At 49.8% G+C, this 16693-nt stretch overlaps 1 protein-coding gene and 1 non-coding gene across 6 annotated transcripts in view; one reads left to right on the forward strand and one right to left on the reverse strand.

The window, feature by feature from the left end:
• Window positions 1–16693, reverse strand: part of ERGIC1 (endoplasmic reticulum-golgi intermediate compartment 1) — a 103766-nt gene that overhangs the window by 45728 nt on the left and 41345 nt on the right. Inside the window, exons 2-3 of one of the 5 annotated variants that reach the window (XM_042992216.1) lie at window positions 10059–10120; window positions 3245–3317 (exon numbers count right to left, since the gene is read on the reverse strand). In XM_042992216.1, coding sequence (XP_042848150.1) covers window positions 3245–3317; window positions 10059–10120 — 135 coding nt within the window. Of the gene's footprint in view, window positions 1–227; window positions 3203–3244; window positions 3318–9864; window positions 10028–10058; window positions 10391–16693 lie in introns of those variants that run through there. The other 4 variants (XM_042992221.1, XM_042992209.1, XM_042992226.1 and 1 more) reach the window with 4 other exon arrangements.
• LOC122232216 lies at window positions 13147–13249 on the forward strand. The gene has a single exon (XR_006209566.1). It is a non-coding gene; the product is annotated as a U6 spliceosomal RNA (small nuclear RNA).

Consider the following 16693-nt stretch of genomic DNA (forward strand, 5'->3'; position numbering starts at 1 on the left):
CCCAAGGATAATTAATGGCCTGTCTAAAGCCCAGGTTAGAGTCCAACCACCCAAACAAACAGGCCTCCTTCCCTACCGGGCTGGGCCAGAATACTGTCTTATGTCACTCACTGATAACCACGGGTCGGGGTTGGCGCAATGTGGATCCCACCAGCAGTGACCTCATTTCCTTGGGATACAGTCTCATGATGGGGGGTGTGGGGGGTTGACCCACTGTGGTCACAAACCTGCCAGGGAGGGCCCGACATCCATTACAGAAGACCTGGGACCTTCATGTGTTCCCAAACTGGCAGGCCTTCCCAGGGGTCAGAGAAACTTCTGATAGAAGGAAGACCAGGAACAATGCTTTTACCTCTGGATTCTTCGCTGAAGTCCTCAGTCCTCACCCATACAGACTCCTTTCGGGCAACTCCTGCACCGTGGTCACACGGCAGCAGGGGGAGAGGGGGCGTCAGGGCCACTGCATCATCACAGATGGAGCTTCTGGCCCCTGGGCTACCGACGGGTTTCTCTTCTCATTCCCGCCTCCCTCCCTCCTTCCGGCCACTCACACTGCAAATGGGGAAGAGCTCAGCACGGGCCAGACAAATGGCAAACACACCATGAATGGCCCTCGTAGTCTGATTACCCCACTCACCCCTCATCTTTCTTCCTCTCCAGGGAGGTGCTGGGACCAGAGTGTCCAGGATGCCCTCAGGGGTCAGGAAGGGAAAACCCTGGAACAGGGTAGAAGGCAGAGCGGCGGGAACATACTGTGCTCTTCGGAAAGGAGGGAGCCCTGTCCTGGGTAATGGAACAAGCTGTCCAAGCTCACCTGAGTGGCTCTTCACACAGCAGGTGGCACACGACCTGCTCCAGTCACAACTCACCTGTCAGGGGCCCATTGCCTCACCATGGGCTGAGCTGACAAACGGCTTAACAAGCTGCCCTTCACAATGTCAGCAGGAGGCGAGGGAGGCTGCTCTGAGCTCAAGGGAGGGGACAAGAAAATTAACATTCATGGAGTGCTTATTACATGCCAGGTGCTGAGGGTGGCCTCACAACCTTTTTAGCATTAGATGGGGAATAAATGTGAAATGAATAAATGTAGCATGAAGAACTACAGACCCATATTAAAGTACATCAGGTGTGGCATTAAGTACCTTTCTGGTAAACAACCTTGTTTAAACCTCACAAATATCACACACCTTCTCTGTTTCCTGCTCTGTTTTTCTTTCTTCAGAGTCTTTTTCACTAATTCATGTACGTTCTAGTTTTTGCTTGCTTGTTGATGGTCTGTGCTCACTGTTGGCATTTTCAACTCCTCTGAGCAGGGAACCACTCAGCAAGGAAGGAGGCAGACCTGGTTTCTGACTTCTGGGAGCTCAGGACCAAGAATGAGGCCCATGAATACACAACAGTGTACAGGATCTACCCCAGCTTGGTCCTGGCTACTTCATATTCTACTCTCTCCACTTGCTCACTTTGCTCCAGCCACACTAGCTCTTTATCTGCTCTGTACATACACCAGGTAATTCCTGCTTCAGGGCCTTTGCACTTCTCAGTGGCTCTGTCCAGAATATGTAAAGTCTCCCTAGTCCCTGGGACACAGTTGAGGCTCCCTCCTTGCTATCACACATGTACCCCACTCACCTTGCTCAGAACATGAGGGACCTGAACAGGAGCACCACCCCCCCCCAGGGAAGGGGGCGCAGCCTGGAGAGACCAGCAGGTACATGGCACACAGTAGCTCTCTCAATCTCTTGCTGCTGTCCCTGTTTCTAATTCCAACTCAGGTGACCCCTGAGACATCCAGTGGCCCAAATTTACACAGAGCCACCCCCCATTAGGAGCTGAGTGGGGCAAAGAACATTCTCTGACCCCTGCGTGGTCAGGAGGTCATGTCTTAGGAAGCAGACAAGCCTCCCCAGACCTACAAGCTTTGACTCTAATGCACCCTCTCGTTTGGCCAGCGATACTGAGAGCCAGAGAGTTTGGAAACCTGTCCAGGGTCACACAGCAAAGTGGCAATCAAGCAGGGGGACCTGGCCCTGGGTCTCCCAATGCCTCGTCCAGAGCTCTTTCTACCACTCCGTGAGACCCTCTGGGCTCTGGTGCCATCAGGGTTAAAAACAGGATCAGAGGGACAGGGAAGGCAAACTCTCCCATAGCCGTGTAGGCTACAACCAGAAATTAGTTGGCCAGAGGGTGATGGTAGGAAACAGACAAGACTGAGAAGCCTGTGGATTCAGGAGACTGGTGGGCCTTGGGAGCCCCCTCCTAACTATACGACCCTGGGCAAATCCCTTCACCTCTCAGAGCCTTAGTTTTCTCATCCTTAAAGACAAGATAACTACCTCTCAGAGCTATCTGAGGGTTAAAGGTGGTAACACTTACATAGCTACAACGCCCATCTTGGGCTAAGTAACTATGTTTTTAGTTTCCTATTGTCTTGTGGCCGAGAGGGAGGCAAAGGAAACCAAGAAATTCCATGAGCAAAAAAGAAAATTCCAGTGTTGAACAGGGGAGTGGGTGGCCAGGGCCCAGCCCCGTGATGACTTTCTGGGTTGTAAACACAGGAACGAAGAGCCTTGGAAGCCCTGAGCCAGTGGCCAAGGCAGGAAGCTCTGGGGTCTGATTCCACCTCAGGGCGGCCGCTGGGCTGTGACTGAATAATTCCAATGGCATTCTGTGTTACACATACCCCACAGCATTTACTAGGTTATCCGGGCAACGGATGATGCTAGAAATTGGGGATCGATTCACAATGCGTCAATCGCTGCCAGGAAGCCCACACTGATTCCTCACTAAGTGTGGGCCTGAGAACAGGGAAGGGGGCTCAGTTGAGGGGGGCTGGGCTCTGATGTCAGCAACCCCACCCCCCTCGGGTAGGAAGCAGCACCGTTTCTCTGAACTCCTCCAGCTTTAACATCAAATGACCCTATGATGATTCAGAGGGAAAAAAGTCCACTGGCCAAACAAAGGGACAGCAGAGATGGGCAAATGATTCCTGTCATCTGCGGACCCAGGAAGCCCCCCCCACAGAACAGAACCCAGATTTTCTCTTTAGCTTCAACAAAGCAATGTTTGCTTTTGCTCTAACTTCAAAACCCTTTTAAGAAACAGAGGAGCGATGGACGCCATGGGCTTGGAAATGAGAGAGTTAGAAGGTTCAGAGGTCTTGCTTCTTTTTAAAGCCCCTGTCTCCTCTCCTCTGGGGTCCCAGAAAGCTCTGGAATGTCCCCTGTGGGGGAATGGAACTTACACTTCTGTCGTTATGAATCCGGTGAGCTCCGAGAGGAAGAGGAAGAGGATGAAGAGGCAGCAGCAGATAGAGACTGGAAGGAACAATACAGAGACACACAATTAAGGGTGGAGGGCACAGGCTGGGGGGGTGGGTGGGCTGGCCCCTCCTCCTTCCCCTCTCCCCTCCCATTCCCATCCCTCCCCTCTCCACCCCTGGCCTCCAAGGAAAGCTGCTTAGAGGGAGGGGGAAAGAGGCCCCACCAACCGTCCAAAGCCCCTTCTTAGTCTAAGCAGCCCTGCTCCCGGAGGACTTCATTTGGTACTGATGTGACCTTCCAATAGAGACTGACCCCCTACGTAGGCAGGTCCTCCAGGGGGCCAGACTGACTTCATTCCACAAGAGCATATTAATGAAGAGGTCAGTCAAAAATAGAGGTTGCATGGGGCGCCAGGGTGGCTCAGTGGGTTGAGCGTCTGACTTCGGCTCAGGTCATGATCTCACGGTTTGTGGGTTCGAGCCCCGCACTGGGCTCGCTGCTGTCAGCATAGTACCTGCTTCAGGTCCACTGTCCCCCCATCTCTCTGCCCCTTTCTCATGCTCTCTCTCTCAAAAATAAATAAATAAGCATTAAAAAACACAGAGGCTGCAAATTGGTGGCCCACAAATGTGTTCTGTTCAGCTCCAGTGATGTGTATTTCAAAATCTGGAGTTGACACTGAACAATCTGATTGCACATCAAAGTCCAGAACACTCAGGCCCTGGTTCCCAATGGGGTCTGAGGCTCACCAGTTTGCCACAGGCCCTACCACCCCCCTCTTGACTCCCTGATTCCAAGGCCGAGGCCAACGGTCTGTCGCCATTTATCACCACCCCCAGTGGTACCATCAACGGCGTGCCCATGTCCTCATCAGAGGTCAGAAAGTGAGGAGACTGAACACTTGTGTTTCAAGAAAAGGGAAAATTCTTTATGGAAGGAATTCTTCTATAAAAGTCTGAAATGTGGAGAGTGGAAGAGAGTTCCAGAGTTGGCCCATGTCACTCATGTTTATCTGGTCAACGGCCCCTGCCAGGGTGGAAATCTGTGACCCCTGGGGCCACTCCCAGGGACAATACATAACAAGTGGTCCGGATCTGGCCTTGAACTCCAGCCCCAGCTCCTGATACTCCCCCAACATCTGACCACTCAACCACACTGAGCCACGTGCTGTTCTGTAAATATGTGTCTTATTTCTGTTCCTTTGTTCCTGTGGTTCCTGTCGGGAACGTCCTTCCCATCTTCTCTCCTCCTCCCCCTCCTCCTCGTCATCCTCTCTGTGAAGTGAACTCCTCTCTATGCTCCCAGGCCGAGGTCCAGCTCAAAAGTCTCTCCTGGTAGGAGGCTCTTCATCCCCAGATGTGGAGCTGGCCACTGCTTCCTCTGTTCCCAGCCTCTATTCTCACACTTGCCACATTTTACCGGCTCTTTGTGGCTGTTTCTCTCACTAAACTGATATCCCTGAAGGCAGAAAGTCCACAGCTCCAGTGCCTGGCCTGGGGCTTGGCATACAGGAGGCAATAATAGGCAGGGAATACCCAAGAGCAGAGAGTGAGCATTGAGCACGCCTCACCTGGGCTTATCACAGAGGTATGCAGTGGGCAAGGGTTTGCAAAATATGCCCACTGCTCACCTGCTACGGGTCTCTGGCTAAGTTACTTACCTCTCCCTGCCTCAGTTTCCTCATCTGTAAAATGGCAACAGGCCTTATGGAGCTGCTCTGAGAATTTCCACAATGGAGAAACTGGGCTTGTAATAGTGCCTGGCGGGTAATAAAGGCTCAAGCATTCGCTCATTGTTAGGACTTTCATCAGGGAGTCCTTGGAAGAGTTGGTGATTTGGGGAAGGTGACTGACAAATGGGGTGACCCCTAGTTTCCTGCAAAGAAAAAAAAGTTCCTGGTCCCACTTGTTGATTCTGCTACATTCTTGATGGTTTGCTCCTGGACTGGCTGAGCAACTGTGATAAACACTGAAACCAGTCATTATCTATCTATCTATCTATCTATCTATCTATCTATCTATCTATATCTATCTATCTATCTATCTATCTATCTATCTATCTATCTATCTTAAAATGCAAAAAGATGGCTTCTAACTAAAGAAGGAAGGGAACAAATGTTTGCTGGGCCACTACCATGCGCCCTGCTGTGGGAGTGTCACCAGCCACCGTGTCACCTCACACTCCCGCCTGACGGGGGCACGCACCCTTGCACAGCAGGTAGAAATGGAGGCTCAGAGAGGAAGAGACTGGCCTGGGAAGGTGGGTGGGGAGACAGGCCTGGATCCTATGAATTCTACAGACAATGCCCTAAGAAAAGAAACCCCAAGATCTAGGACTCCAAGTGAAGAACAAGACAGGGACATCCCCACAGTCCCTACACCTCTAAAACTAGACCAACATATGGGATCCTAGAATTACTCCCCAATTCTTCAAACACTAAAAGAACTATATAGGGCAGTATTAAAGGGTTTTACTTTTTTTGTTTCTTTTCAGAAGAGGTAACACATGCACGTGATGAGAAAAATCATGCAGCTGCATAAAAAGGTATAGTGTGTCAAGTCCCTTTCTCGCTCCTGATCTGCAGCCCCCTGCCCTAAGGTATCAGTGTTACGGTCTTGCGTCCTTCCACAGCACTGAAACATATATGTACAATTCCTTTCTTTCTCTAAGCCAACTGCAGCATAAGCTATAGACATCCTTTTCAACCATGCTTTGCTCACTCAGCAGCCTATGTCTGAAATACATGCCACATCAGTTTACAGGAGTGGCCATGTTTGCTTGCTTGCTTTTGTGGCATAGAAACTCATTTCAAATGTCCTCTCCAGCTGTTGGAAAAATCCACTGCACTCCTGCAGCCACCAATCTCAACTTCCTGGCTCATATCCTTCCCTTTCTCACCTGCAGACTGCAGCTATGATAACTGATCAAGAATCCCACTACCAGGCAGAACACCCTTCACCTGGAATCTTCCTAAACAGTATCACATAGGACCCATGTTTCAGAGTCATATTCATCCCTCTCACACCTCTCTCAAGCCCCAGCAACCCATCGCATGCTGTAATGGACAGGCACAAAGTAGGGAGGCGTTTCTGAAGGTCAATGCTGACTTAGACCAATCCAGGCCTTCTAACTGCCTTCCTTGCCCTAAGCCTGCAAAAGGGCCCCAACACTCTAACTCTGTCCAGATTGGGGGTGGGAGGGGCGGGGGACAGGGATGGAAGGCTTCCTTCTGAAATCTGTGTGCTCTGTTCAAGGTCTGGATGAAGCCTGGTCAATCCAGCAGGTGGACACGATAAATGCCAAGTCTACTCAGCTGAAACCCAAGTGTCCAACAGCCCTGATCATATACCCTCTGTGACTGCTCCCCCTACCATTGTCCCATACTAGGTGGACAGAGACAATGTCTGGTACCACTATGGTCACAGGGTCTAGCCTGGCTCAGAGAAGGTACAGAAAAAATACTTGTTGAATGAATGAATGAATGAATAAATGAATGAATGAAAAACACGAGGTATGAAGGCAGGTATGAAGTATTTCAACCAGAAAGGCCGTTGTGATACTGAAGGCTTGATGAGGGTTTTCAATCCATGTTTGGGCAAGAAGCTAAGGCTCTCTGACACCACACTTCTTTTGAAACTGACTCAGGCAGTGGACCATAGGAATGTGACCCCTAGAGAATGTGTGTGACTGGGAAACCTGGTGTAGCCAGCAAAGGGGGGCACTGGACCCAAGACCCGAGACCCAAGACTCTGGGAAGTCAAGGAATTTGTTCAAGGCCAAATGGCCACTTCAGTGAAGGAGGCAAAATTCAAACCCTGATCCGTGAGTGTCCAGGGCCTTTCCCTGTTCCTGCAGTTATTAATAGCACTTATCAAGATGTCATGAAATGGTGTGGCTTCGTGTCTGCTGCCCTGGTAGGCCATGTGCTCCTTAAGGACAAAGACGGGAGCCCATTCATCAACGTGATCCTGGTGCTTGCTACGGGACCTGGCCCCAGGACCTAGTTAATAAATATTTGTTCACTACATGGTAGCTAAGGGCTGGTTTCCCATGCCTCACGCCTTTTTCCTCCCGTGTAAAGGAATTTGCCGTCTCGCACACTGTGGCCGGGACCGCAAATCAGACCACGTCCCTAGAAGGCCATCTGGCAGTACCTTCTAAATTTTACAACACACGTGCCCTTTGACCCAGTAATTCCTCTTCTAGGAAAAGTTACCTTACAGAAATAACCATACAAGGATATAAAAATATATGGACAAGGATGTCTGCAACAGCCATAAATCGGAATCGAGACTGTCCACTCCCAGGAGACTGGTTACATAAACTGTGGGTTGCGCAGATGATGGCAACCGTGGGTTGCCAGATGCGGCTGCAGGGAAGAATGCAGCGGGCCGTGTACGTGCTGGTAGGAAACGTGTCTAGCCTACGGCGGTTGAAAAAAGGGCCGGGAAGAGAGGTCCACACAGTAGGTTCCCATCTCTGCTTAAAACAGCAATATAAGTATATCAAAGCCTGAATGTGCTTTTTAAAAATTCCAGGAGGACCCAGACCTGATTGTTACACATCCATTCACAAGGGTGAGACTGCAGAGACTGTGAGGCAGAGGTCTGGACTATTGGTTGGTGGCAGGAAGGGGACAGCACACCTTACTTGAATTTTTGTGATCAGGCTCAGAAACAAGTCGAACCCCCTCTCCTCTCATGCGCCTTGGGTATCCTCTCCTTGGGGACTTAGGCACAAAGCATCAGAGCGTCTGCTGGCACGGACCCTCACAGGCTGGGGGCTCCTGGAGGTCACTGACCAGAGGAGTGTAGTCCAGGCACTGAGAGCTTAGCACATACCCTACACTTGACGGGTCTGAACTCATTTATTCCCCATATCAGGAAACCGAGGATCAGAGAGGTGAAGTGAGAGGTGACTTCCCCAAAGTCCCCCAGCTACTAGATGGGAGAATGAACCCAGCTCTGCCACATGGGAAGCCTGCAGGACATGCATCCTGTGTCCTGGCTGCTGCATTCCCTTCCCCAGGGATGTGGAGACCCAGGGCTGGAGAAGGCACCCACCGCTTCAATGAGTAAGGGCCGGGCAGGAGCAGCCGGGGCGGGGGTGGGGGAACCCCAAGGCCATGCTCCTATGACCCACCTTGGGAGGCAGCAGTGGATTCCAATTTGATTGCCCAGCCCCAGGGCCCTGCTCAGGGGACAGCCCACGGGGAGGGTCCCTCTCTTGCAGGAAGCACTGGAGAGGCCGGCAGGGGGTCAGGCCATGGGGTGCAGGGAATCCTACCTTTCGAGAGATGTGAAACTTGAGACAAGTCACTTCACCTCTCTGGGCCCATTTTCTCCTCTGGAAAATGAGGCTATGAGGTTTTCCTGCGTGCATGGCACTTTTGGGTTTGTTTTGGTTTTAATAAACTTCTCATTGTGGAGTAATAGATGCAGAGACGGTACAGAGAGTTCCCATGCGCCCTTCATCCGGCTTCTCCTCACGTTAACATCTTACATAACCACGGTATGCACGTCAAAACGAAGTAACACCATACAGCACCAAAACTAAGCTACAGACATGACTACAGGTTTCTCTAGTTTCCCCACAAACCCCCTTTTTCCTGTTCCTGGACCCAACCTGGGATCTCACTTTGCATGTAGTCATCCTGTGTCCTCAGTCTTGAATCTGTTGACAGTTCCCCCTTCTTCCCAAGGTTTTCGAGACCTTGTCACTTTTGAAGCGTACTGGCAGGAGTTGCGTAGAATGTCCCCCAACCTGGGCCCCGATGATGCTTTCTCATGATTGGGCAGGCTTGGGCTGTTTGGGGAAGAATGTTCGGAGGGGAGGTGTCCTTCCCATCACGTCCCATCGGGGGTGCGTGACGTCCACAGGACGCCTCACTGGCTGATGTCAACCTTCATCACTTGGTTGTCTCTGGGCATCTACATAGGAAAGGTACGATTTCCTTTCCACTCTCTGCTCTTTCCATTCTCTGCATCACTGAGTCCAGCCCATACTCCAGGAGAAGAGAATTAGGCTTTACCTCCTAGAGGGGGTATTTATCCATCTACATTACTATATTACTTGGAATTCTTCTGTTAAGGAAGAGCCATCCCTTCTCTCCCATTGATTTACGTCCGTACACTCTCATACTCTTTTTTGTAATTCTTTGGCACGTAAGACAATCATGCCATGATCTGTCACTCCGACTACCCCTGTGTTAGCCTTTGGCCTCTTTCATGTTGCTCCTGTGTCCTGCTGATGCATCCCTAGCCCTTTTTTTCCCCCCTCCGGGAGCTTCTTTGCTTTTTGGCCCAAGATGATCCAAGCTTATTATGCTCTCTTCCTGCCCCGGCCCTGGAACCAGCTCTTTCTTTAAGGAGACTTTAGGTCCTTTTACTGAACACTGGCATTTAGAAACCAAAATCTGGTGCAATTCTTCTTCTTCTTCTTCTTTTTTTTAATGATTAAAAATGTGCTTATGTCAAAAACTCCAGTAGTCTAAAAGGGAAGAAAAGCCCTCCTGACCCCTTGAGCCCCAGTCTCCCCTCCCAGGGGCAATTGCTACTGGTGATCTCGGGTGTATCCTTCCAGAAACAGATAATGCTGATACCTTGCAGGGTTCTGGTGAGAACAGAGATGAGACGAGGAACTATATGAAGGGCTCGCAAGATGCCCATCCTTTGTCCTCTCCTCCCGTCTCTCCTTCTTTTCTCCCTGGTTCAGCAGTTCTGCACAGGGAGAGCAGGCCCGGGTACAGGAGGTGGGGAGGGGGTGAGGACAACGGCAAGAAGGATGGCTACTCACTAATGGCCCCGGTGTATGTTGGCTGCGTAAGGTCCTTGGGCACCTTCCTGTAGATGTCAAACCTGCAGAGAGCAAAGCAGACAGGGGTGAGGTGGGCACAAGGGGTGGGTCTCAGGGCAGCAGGGAAGATGGTTTAAGCTTGCTTGCCACTTGGGCAGCAAGCCACAGCTGTTCCTGGAACCAGGTCCTCCTACTCCTTCAGGTCACCTCCCCCAGGAGGCCTGAAGGAAAGCCCTCTGATGGGACCCTGCCCCATCCCCTGGTAGCGTTTCCTCACAACACTTAGAACCACCAGGCAGGACCCTCATTCGGTTACGTTTCTGGGTTGGTCTCCCCCCCCCCCCCGCCCCATCAGAACGGAACTTCCACAAGGGCAGCGATCTTGTTGGGTTTTGTCCTCCGCCCACGTCCCCAGACCCTAGCACAGGCCTGGTGCGTAGAAGACACTCGGCAAGCCCTTGTGGAATGAACTGAACCCGCGTCTTGGGTTTCTCTAATGATGAAGGAAATAGGGAAATGCACCGTCTTTCCTGAGTTCCATGACGGCACTGCATTCTTGCCCGGTGTCACCTCTCCTCCCCCTCTTCCCTTTCCTGCCTCCCCCTCCCCCTCCCGTCTCCACTGCCCCCCCCCCACCCCCCCTAGCTCCCGCAGCTTGCCTGTGGAGTTCCTTCCTAACTCCAAGGCGTGAAGTTAACAAAATCCTGCCTGGAGCCCAGTCTCAGCGTTAGCTTGCGACGGCTCTGGCTCGTGCCTAATGGGGGTCTCCTCCCCACACGCAGAGCAGATGCCTTGATGCCTTTCTTTCATATGGGTCCCACCACAGCAAATGAGGGTTGTGGGGTGCGGCGGAAGAATCTGGGATCTGGGAGTCAGACGGACACAGCAGATTCTGGCCAGCTATTTAAGAGTGAGGATCCTGGAATCAGACCACCCTGGGTTCAAATCTTTTGGGCTGGTCTCCCTTGTTTGTGGCTACTGTTACCAGGTCCTGCCAGGCCATCGAGAGGAGTAACGGAAATAAATGTCTGTGGTGGATTTACACAGCATTCACAGAGGAGGCGCCTCACACACTTGGCTTCCTTCCTGTCACTTGAACCTGAGCAGGCAGTTCTCACAAAGCAGAGTTCTATCCACGCAGTGTTCCTAGGCTCCCGGGCAGGATTTGGCATGGTGAAGAGGCCGGCTGCTCCAGCCCTCGGGGGCTACCAGTTGGCATGTGGTTCCCCTTTGGTGATTGGGAAAAGCTGTTAGCACCCTGCTAACCTCAACGCAATGACTTGGAAATCTTGCGTAAGATCTGATGCTTGACTACCGTGGGCTCGTGCTAACTGCACGTGAAACGTGCTGGGTTTCCTAACACGTCAGGGGAGAAGATATTCCTGTGGGCTGCCAAGTTAAAAGGTAACACTTTCTCTCCGGCCTGCTCAGCTACCAGTCTTCCGTTCTTGGGCCCTTAAGGGGCACTAGAAACTGGGGCTGGGAGTGTGGTTGAGCGGGAGGGGTCCACGTGACTCAGTTCTCCATACCTACTCATCTCCCTTATTTGGAAAATGCTGACCCCTTTAACCACGAGGGGCATGTAAGAGATAAGAGGCATGTATGTACTGTGGAATTAGCCCAAGTGGGCTCAAACGTGACTCCACCACTGTTCAACCTTGGGCATGTCACTCACGTGACTTCTCTGAGCCTCAGTTCCCCTGGCTGTAAAATGGGGCAACGATATGATCTCGTAGCATAGCGGTTAAGGCCAAGTGACTTAGTGCATAGAAAGCACTTAGAACTGTGGCTGGCACCCAGGAAGTACTATATGAATATTTATTTGCAGGTACTATTCTTTTTTTTTTTTTTCCCGTTACTATTGTTAATGTTCGGCTGACTAACATCTATGAGCACCTACTACATGCTAAGTCCTCTCCTAGGCACTAGGACACAGGTATAAGACTCAGCCCTTGGTCCTGTGTGCCTACAGTTTAGCAATAAAGACAAAGAAGGAAATGGAAGGAGGGTACAATGGTGTTCCTTCATAGGGTTTGCTGAAGGTGCTAGGGGGACCCAGAAAGCGGTCCATGGGGTGGTCCATGAAGCTTCCGGCAGCAGGTGATGTCTGAACAGAGCAGGAGGATGGGAGGCAGGGTAGGAAGAGGCATAAAGCAGTCCACGTAGTGAGAACAGCAAAAACAGGGGCCAAGAAAGACGACCAGACCTGGCGTGCTGGAGCGTGGAGTTAGTTCACCTGCCCGTGACCCTGGGACGGGATGATGACCGAACCTGGTGTGATAGAGCGCAGAGTCCCCTTGCACGAGGCACTGGGACGGCATGGAATGACAGGCACCAGAGAGGTGGGAGGGGCTTACAATCCACCTTCCCTGTCCAGTTAATACCAGGTCGCCATCCAGGGCCCACAGGCAGAAACTGGGCCTCACAGTTTAAAAACTTTATCAACCACCACTTCAAAACTGGGAGTTTTATGGGAAGTCAGAGGTCACTCGGGGTGAGGAGGTGGGGGCAGCTGAGGGCAGAATGTCAGAATCTGATAAGGGTGAAGAGGGCAGAGATGGGAGACTGACACATGGGGGTGGGGGACACTAATCAAATATGTAAATACAGTGAGGATAATGGACGCCCGGGGCTCACTGCTGGGAAAGGGAGGTCTATATGGAGGGAAAAGTAGAATAAACTCTGTGCTGCTAGAGTGGAAGTGGAGGTTTCGCTGTGGATTCATGATTTTCAACATCCACCAATACAGAAATACACATCCTATTCGCATGCATTTCCTGGCTCATTCCACAGGGAGGGTCCGGGAACCGTGACAGCCAGATAGCAAACAGCACACCAGGTACTCAAATGTTGGCTTCTAAATCGCCCTCTCTACTTGCAGAAATGGCTGATTCCAGGGCTACGTGAGGAAAATCCAAGATGAACTTGGAACACCTTTTTATGTCAGAAAGCAAGACAGTGTTCAAAGAAGGGTGGGGTCACTGGCCAAAGAAAGGACGATGTGAGCACTAAAATCAAAAATCACAGTAATAGGTTATAACCCGTTGGGTAAAATAGGAAGCCGTGGATCTATATAAAGAAATGAATAGTGCTCGCTCCGGCAGCACATGTACTAAAACTGGAACGGTACAGAGATCAGCACGGCTCCCCGCAAGGACGACACGCAAATTCGTGAAGCTTCCGTATTTGTCAATGCCGTTTGCAGCGACGTGGATGGAAGTGGAGGGTGTTATGCTAAGTGAGATAAGTCAGTCAGAGAAGGACAGATACCATATGTTTTCACTCCTACGTGGATCTTGAGAAACTTAACAGAAGACCATGGGGGAGGGGAAGAGGGAAAAATAGTTACAAACAGAGAGGGAGGAAGGCAAACCACAGGAGACTCTTAAATACAGAGAACTGAGGGTGGATGGGGGGTGGGGGAGAGGGGAAAGTGGGTGATGGGCATTGAGGAGGGCACTTGTTGGGATGAGCACTGGGTGTTGTATGGAAGCCAACTTGACAATAAATTATATTAAAAAAAAAGAAATGAATGAACCCAAAATTTGATGAGAAACAGGATATTTATATACCTTCAAATACCACCCCACAAAATCCTTACTAATTACAAAGGGAAAGAGAGTAACGTTACAGTTGAGAAACTTGACATCATCTTGACCAAGTGACCAAAGTGAGTGTCACCAGTAAGGAGACATATCATGTGCCTCCTGGTCTGAGATATTGGGGAAGGCACACCATTACACTTGTGTGGGAAACTTGCTCAAAATGCACAACCTCAAATGAATCATGAGAAAGCCACACACAAATCCAACCGGAGGGTTCATGCTATAAAATGACTGGCCAGTACTTGTCAAAGGTATCAAGGTCATTCAGACAAGTAAAAGGCTAAAAACTTTCAGAGATTGGAGGAGACTAAAGAGACATGACAACTCAATCATGCAGGATGTCCCAGACGAGAGAAAGGACATCAGGGGGACAATGGTCGGGATTTGAATAAGAGCCATGTATTAGTTAATACTACGGTATAGTGTTATTTTCCTGGTTTTGATAATGGTATTTTGGTTATGTAACATAGTAATATTTAGGGAAGTTTCAGTAAAGGGCTTATGGGAAGTCTTTGCATTAGTTTTGCAAATTTTTTTGTACGCCAGAAATTATGGCAAGATAAAAAGTTAAAAAGGCTCTTTAAAATTTAATAGAATTATAAAAAAAAATTGTAAGGGGGAGATTTCACATAAAAATCCCACACAGCCTGCTTTCTTTATACATACCTGGTCCCTCTAGGCTTCTGATTTTGAGGTGCTGGCTTAACAAATGTTTACTGAGTGTGCTGGGTGTCAAGAATACATCTTTGTTAGGAGTGAGAATGGCGAGGGGAGGGTTGAATGAACAAAGGTCTAAGAGAGGAGGGTAGACTTGGACCAAACTACAGGAAGCAATAGTGATCAAAGGAAAGAGGTGCTCTAGAAAGAGTCACTGATGTGAAACCAAGATCACTGCCAGCCTGGGCACTTTTACGTATACATATTTACATGTAATTCTTACAATAACCCTGGCAGACACTGATATCCCAATTTTTCAGAGAGAAAACCAAGGCTAAGCTATAAGCAACTTGCTCAAAGTCACCAAGCCCGTGACTAGTAGAGCTGGGATTCAAACCCAAGTCTGAGTCATAGGCCATGGCCCTTCCACTGCCCTATACTTGTGGGAACCAGTATAGAGGTCACTTACTGGTAAATTAGTCTCAGAGTTTTGCTTACTTTTCCACAGATGCTGCCCAGAGCAGGTGAGAATCTCCTAAAAGACAGGGACCAGCTCAAAATACATTAATTCACTCAACAGATATTTACTAAGTACTTATTGGCAGTATTCTAGATATGGGAAAATGTAAGTGGTCAAGGTAGACATGGCCCCTGCCCTCATGGAGGTGCCAATCTAGTAATGCTTTTGACTCCTTAAGAAGGGCCACCTAAACAGAATGTTCTCTAATGATTATCCCATTCCCATGCCATCAATCTAAGCTGTGGGGTGGTGGTGGGGTAAAGGGAGAGCTGAAAAAGACCCTGGGTTCAGAGCTGACCACAAGCCAAGTGAGTCAGCAGTGAATGTCACTAAGAAATGGGCCACAGGAAGACTGGTGAGAACCCAGGCATGTGACAGACAGGGAAGTGAGCCGTCGTCCTCTCTGGTTTACATTAGTCAGTCCCTCACTGCGGTGATGTGGTGATGTGATTAGCTGTGGCCACCCACTGTCAAGAGAATATGGAGGAAAGGGTAGAGAGTGTGGAAGAGGGGGAAGGGGTGCCTAGTGCATATCTAGTGTGTGCTCAGCTCATGCTATGCCTTTGGCTGGCATATTCTCATTTAATTCTCTTGACTGGCCTTCAAGTTAGGGATTTTTAGCCCATTTTACAGATGAGGCTCACAGAGGCTGGTGGTTTGGCTAAGCTCACACACCTGTGAAGTGCCACAGCAGGACTCTGAATCCAGGCCTAATTTACGTTCTTGCTGTTTTTTTTTTTTTTCCAACCATGTGGGGCCAAAACTGAGACCATGTCAGTGGAAAATGCTTAGGAAAAAAGGTTAAAGAACTAGAATTGATTAGCCTCAAACAGAGAAAGCTAAACTATGGATTCTTCATCACTGTCAAGCAAAAAAATGCTCTTTTCCTGCCCTCCCACCAGAGTATGATTTTCTTGAGGCAGGAGCTGGGCCTCCTTGTTGCCCAGCCCTGCCCAATCCAGGCCCCTGGAGAACTGACCTGAATGAATGAGTCAATGAATGAATCTGCACAAAGATAAGATCCACTGGCTGGTCTTAAAAACAAGATTAAGCTGAAATGGACAGTGGAGAAGCTGAGTCCTCAGGGGTTCCTTGTACTGGATATTGAGAAATCTTCACTTCAAAGCGGGGTGGGGGTGGGGGCAAAGTGGACTTAAATTAAAGTAAGAGAACCATCAATTGGACTTAAGGAAGACTGATCCAATGCCAAGTGCCAGGACAATGGCAGTAGTGACTGGAGCTAGGCTGGCAAGAGGTTTATCGTTGCTGGGACAGGATACAAACACAGAGACCCCACAGGGGCCTCCTGCCTTCAAAACCTTCCACTGTCAGGTCTAGAAGGTTCTCTAAGATCACTACGTCCAACCCAATCATTTTACAGATGAGAAAACGGAAGCTTTAAGAAGAGTGACTTGGGGCGCCTGGGTGGCTTGGTCGGTGAAGCAACCGACTTCGGCTCAGGTCATGATCTCACGGTCCGTGAGTTCGAGCCCCGTGTCGGGCTCTGTGCTAACAGCTCAGAGCCTGGAGCCTGTTTCAGATTCTGTGTCTCCCTCTCTCTCTGACCCTCCCCTGCTCATGCTCTGTCTCTCTCTGTCTCAAAAATAAATAAACGTTAAAAAAAAAAAGAAGAGTGACTTGTTCAGTTCGAGGTGCAATTAGACACAGAATATTTAAATCAGAAACAAGCCAATAAAAAGCTGATGAAATCCTTGTTATCTCTCATATGCTAGTGGTTCCCAACCAGGGGCAATTTTGGCCCCCCAGGAGACATCTGGCAATGTCTGGAGATATTTTTGGTTGTCGCACGGGGGACTGGGGGTGTTACTGGAACCTAGCGGATTAAGGCCAGG

This window comes from Panthera tigris, chromosome A1 (assembly GCF_018350195.1).
Source record: "Panthera tigris isolate Pti1 chromosome A1, P.tigris_Pti1_mat1.1, whole genome shotgun sequence".
Classification (NCBI taxonomy): domain Eukaryota; kingdom Metazoa; phylum Chordata; class Mammalia; order Carnivora; family Felidae; genus Panthera; species Panthera tigris.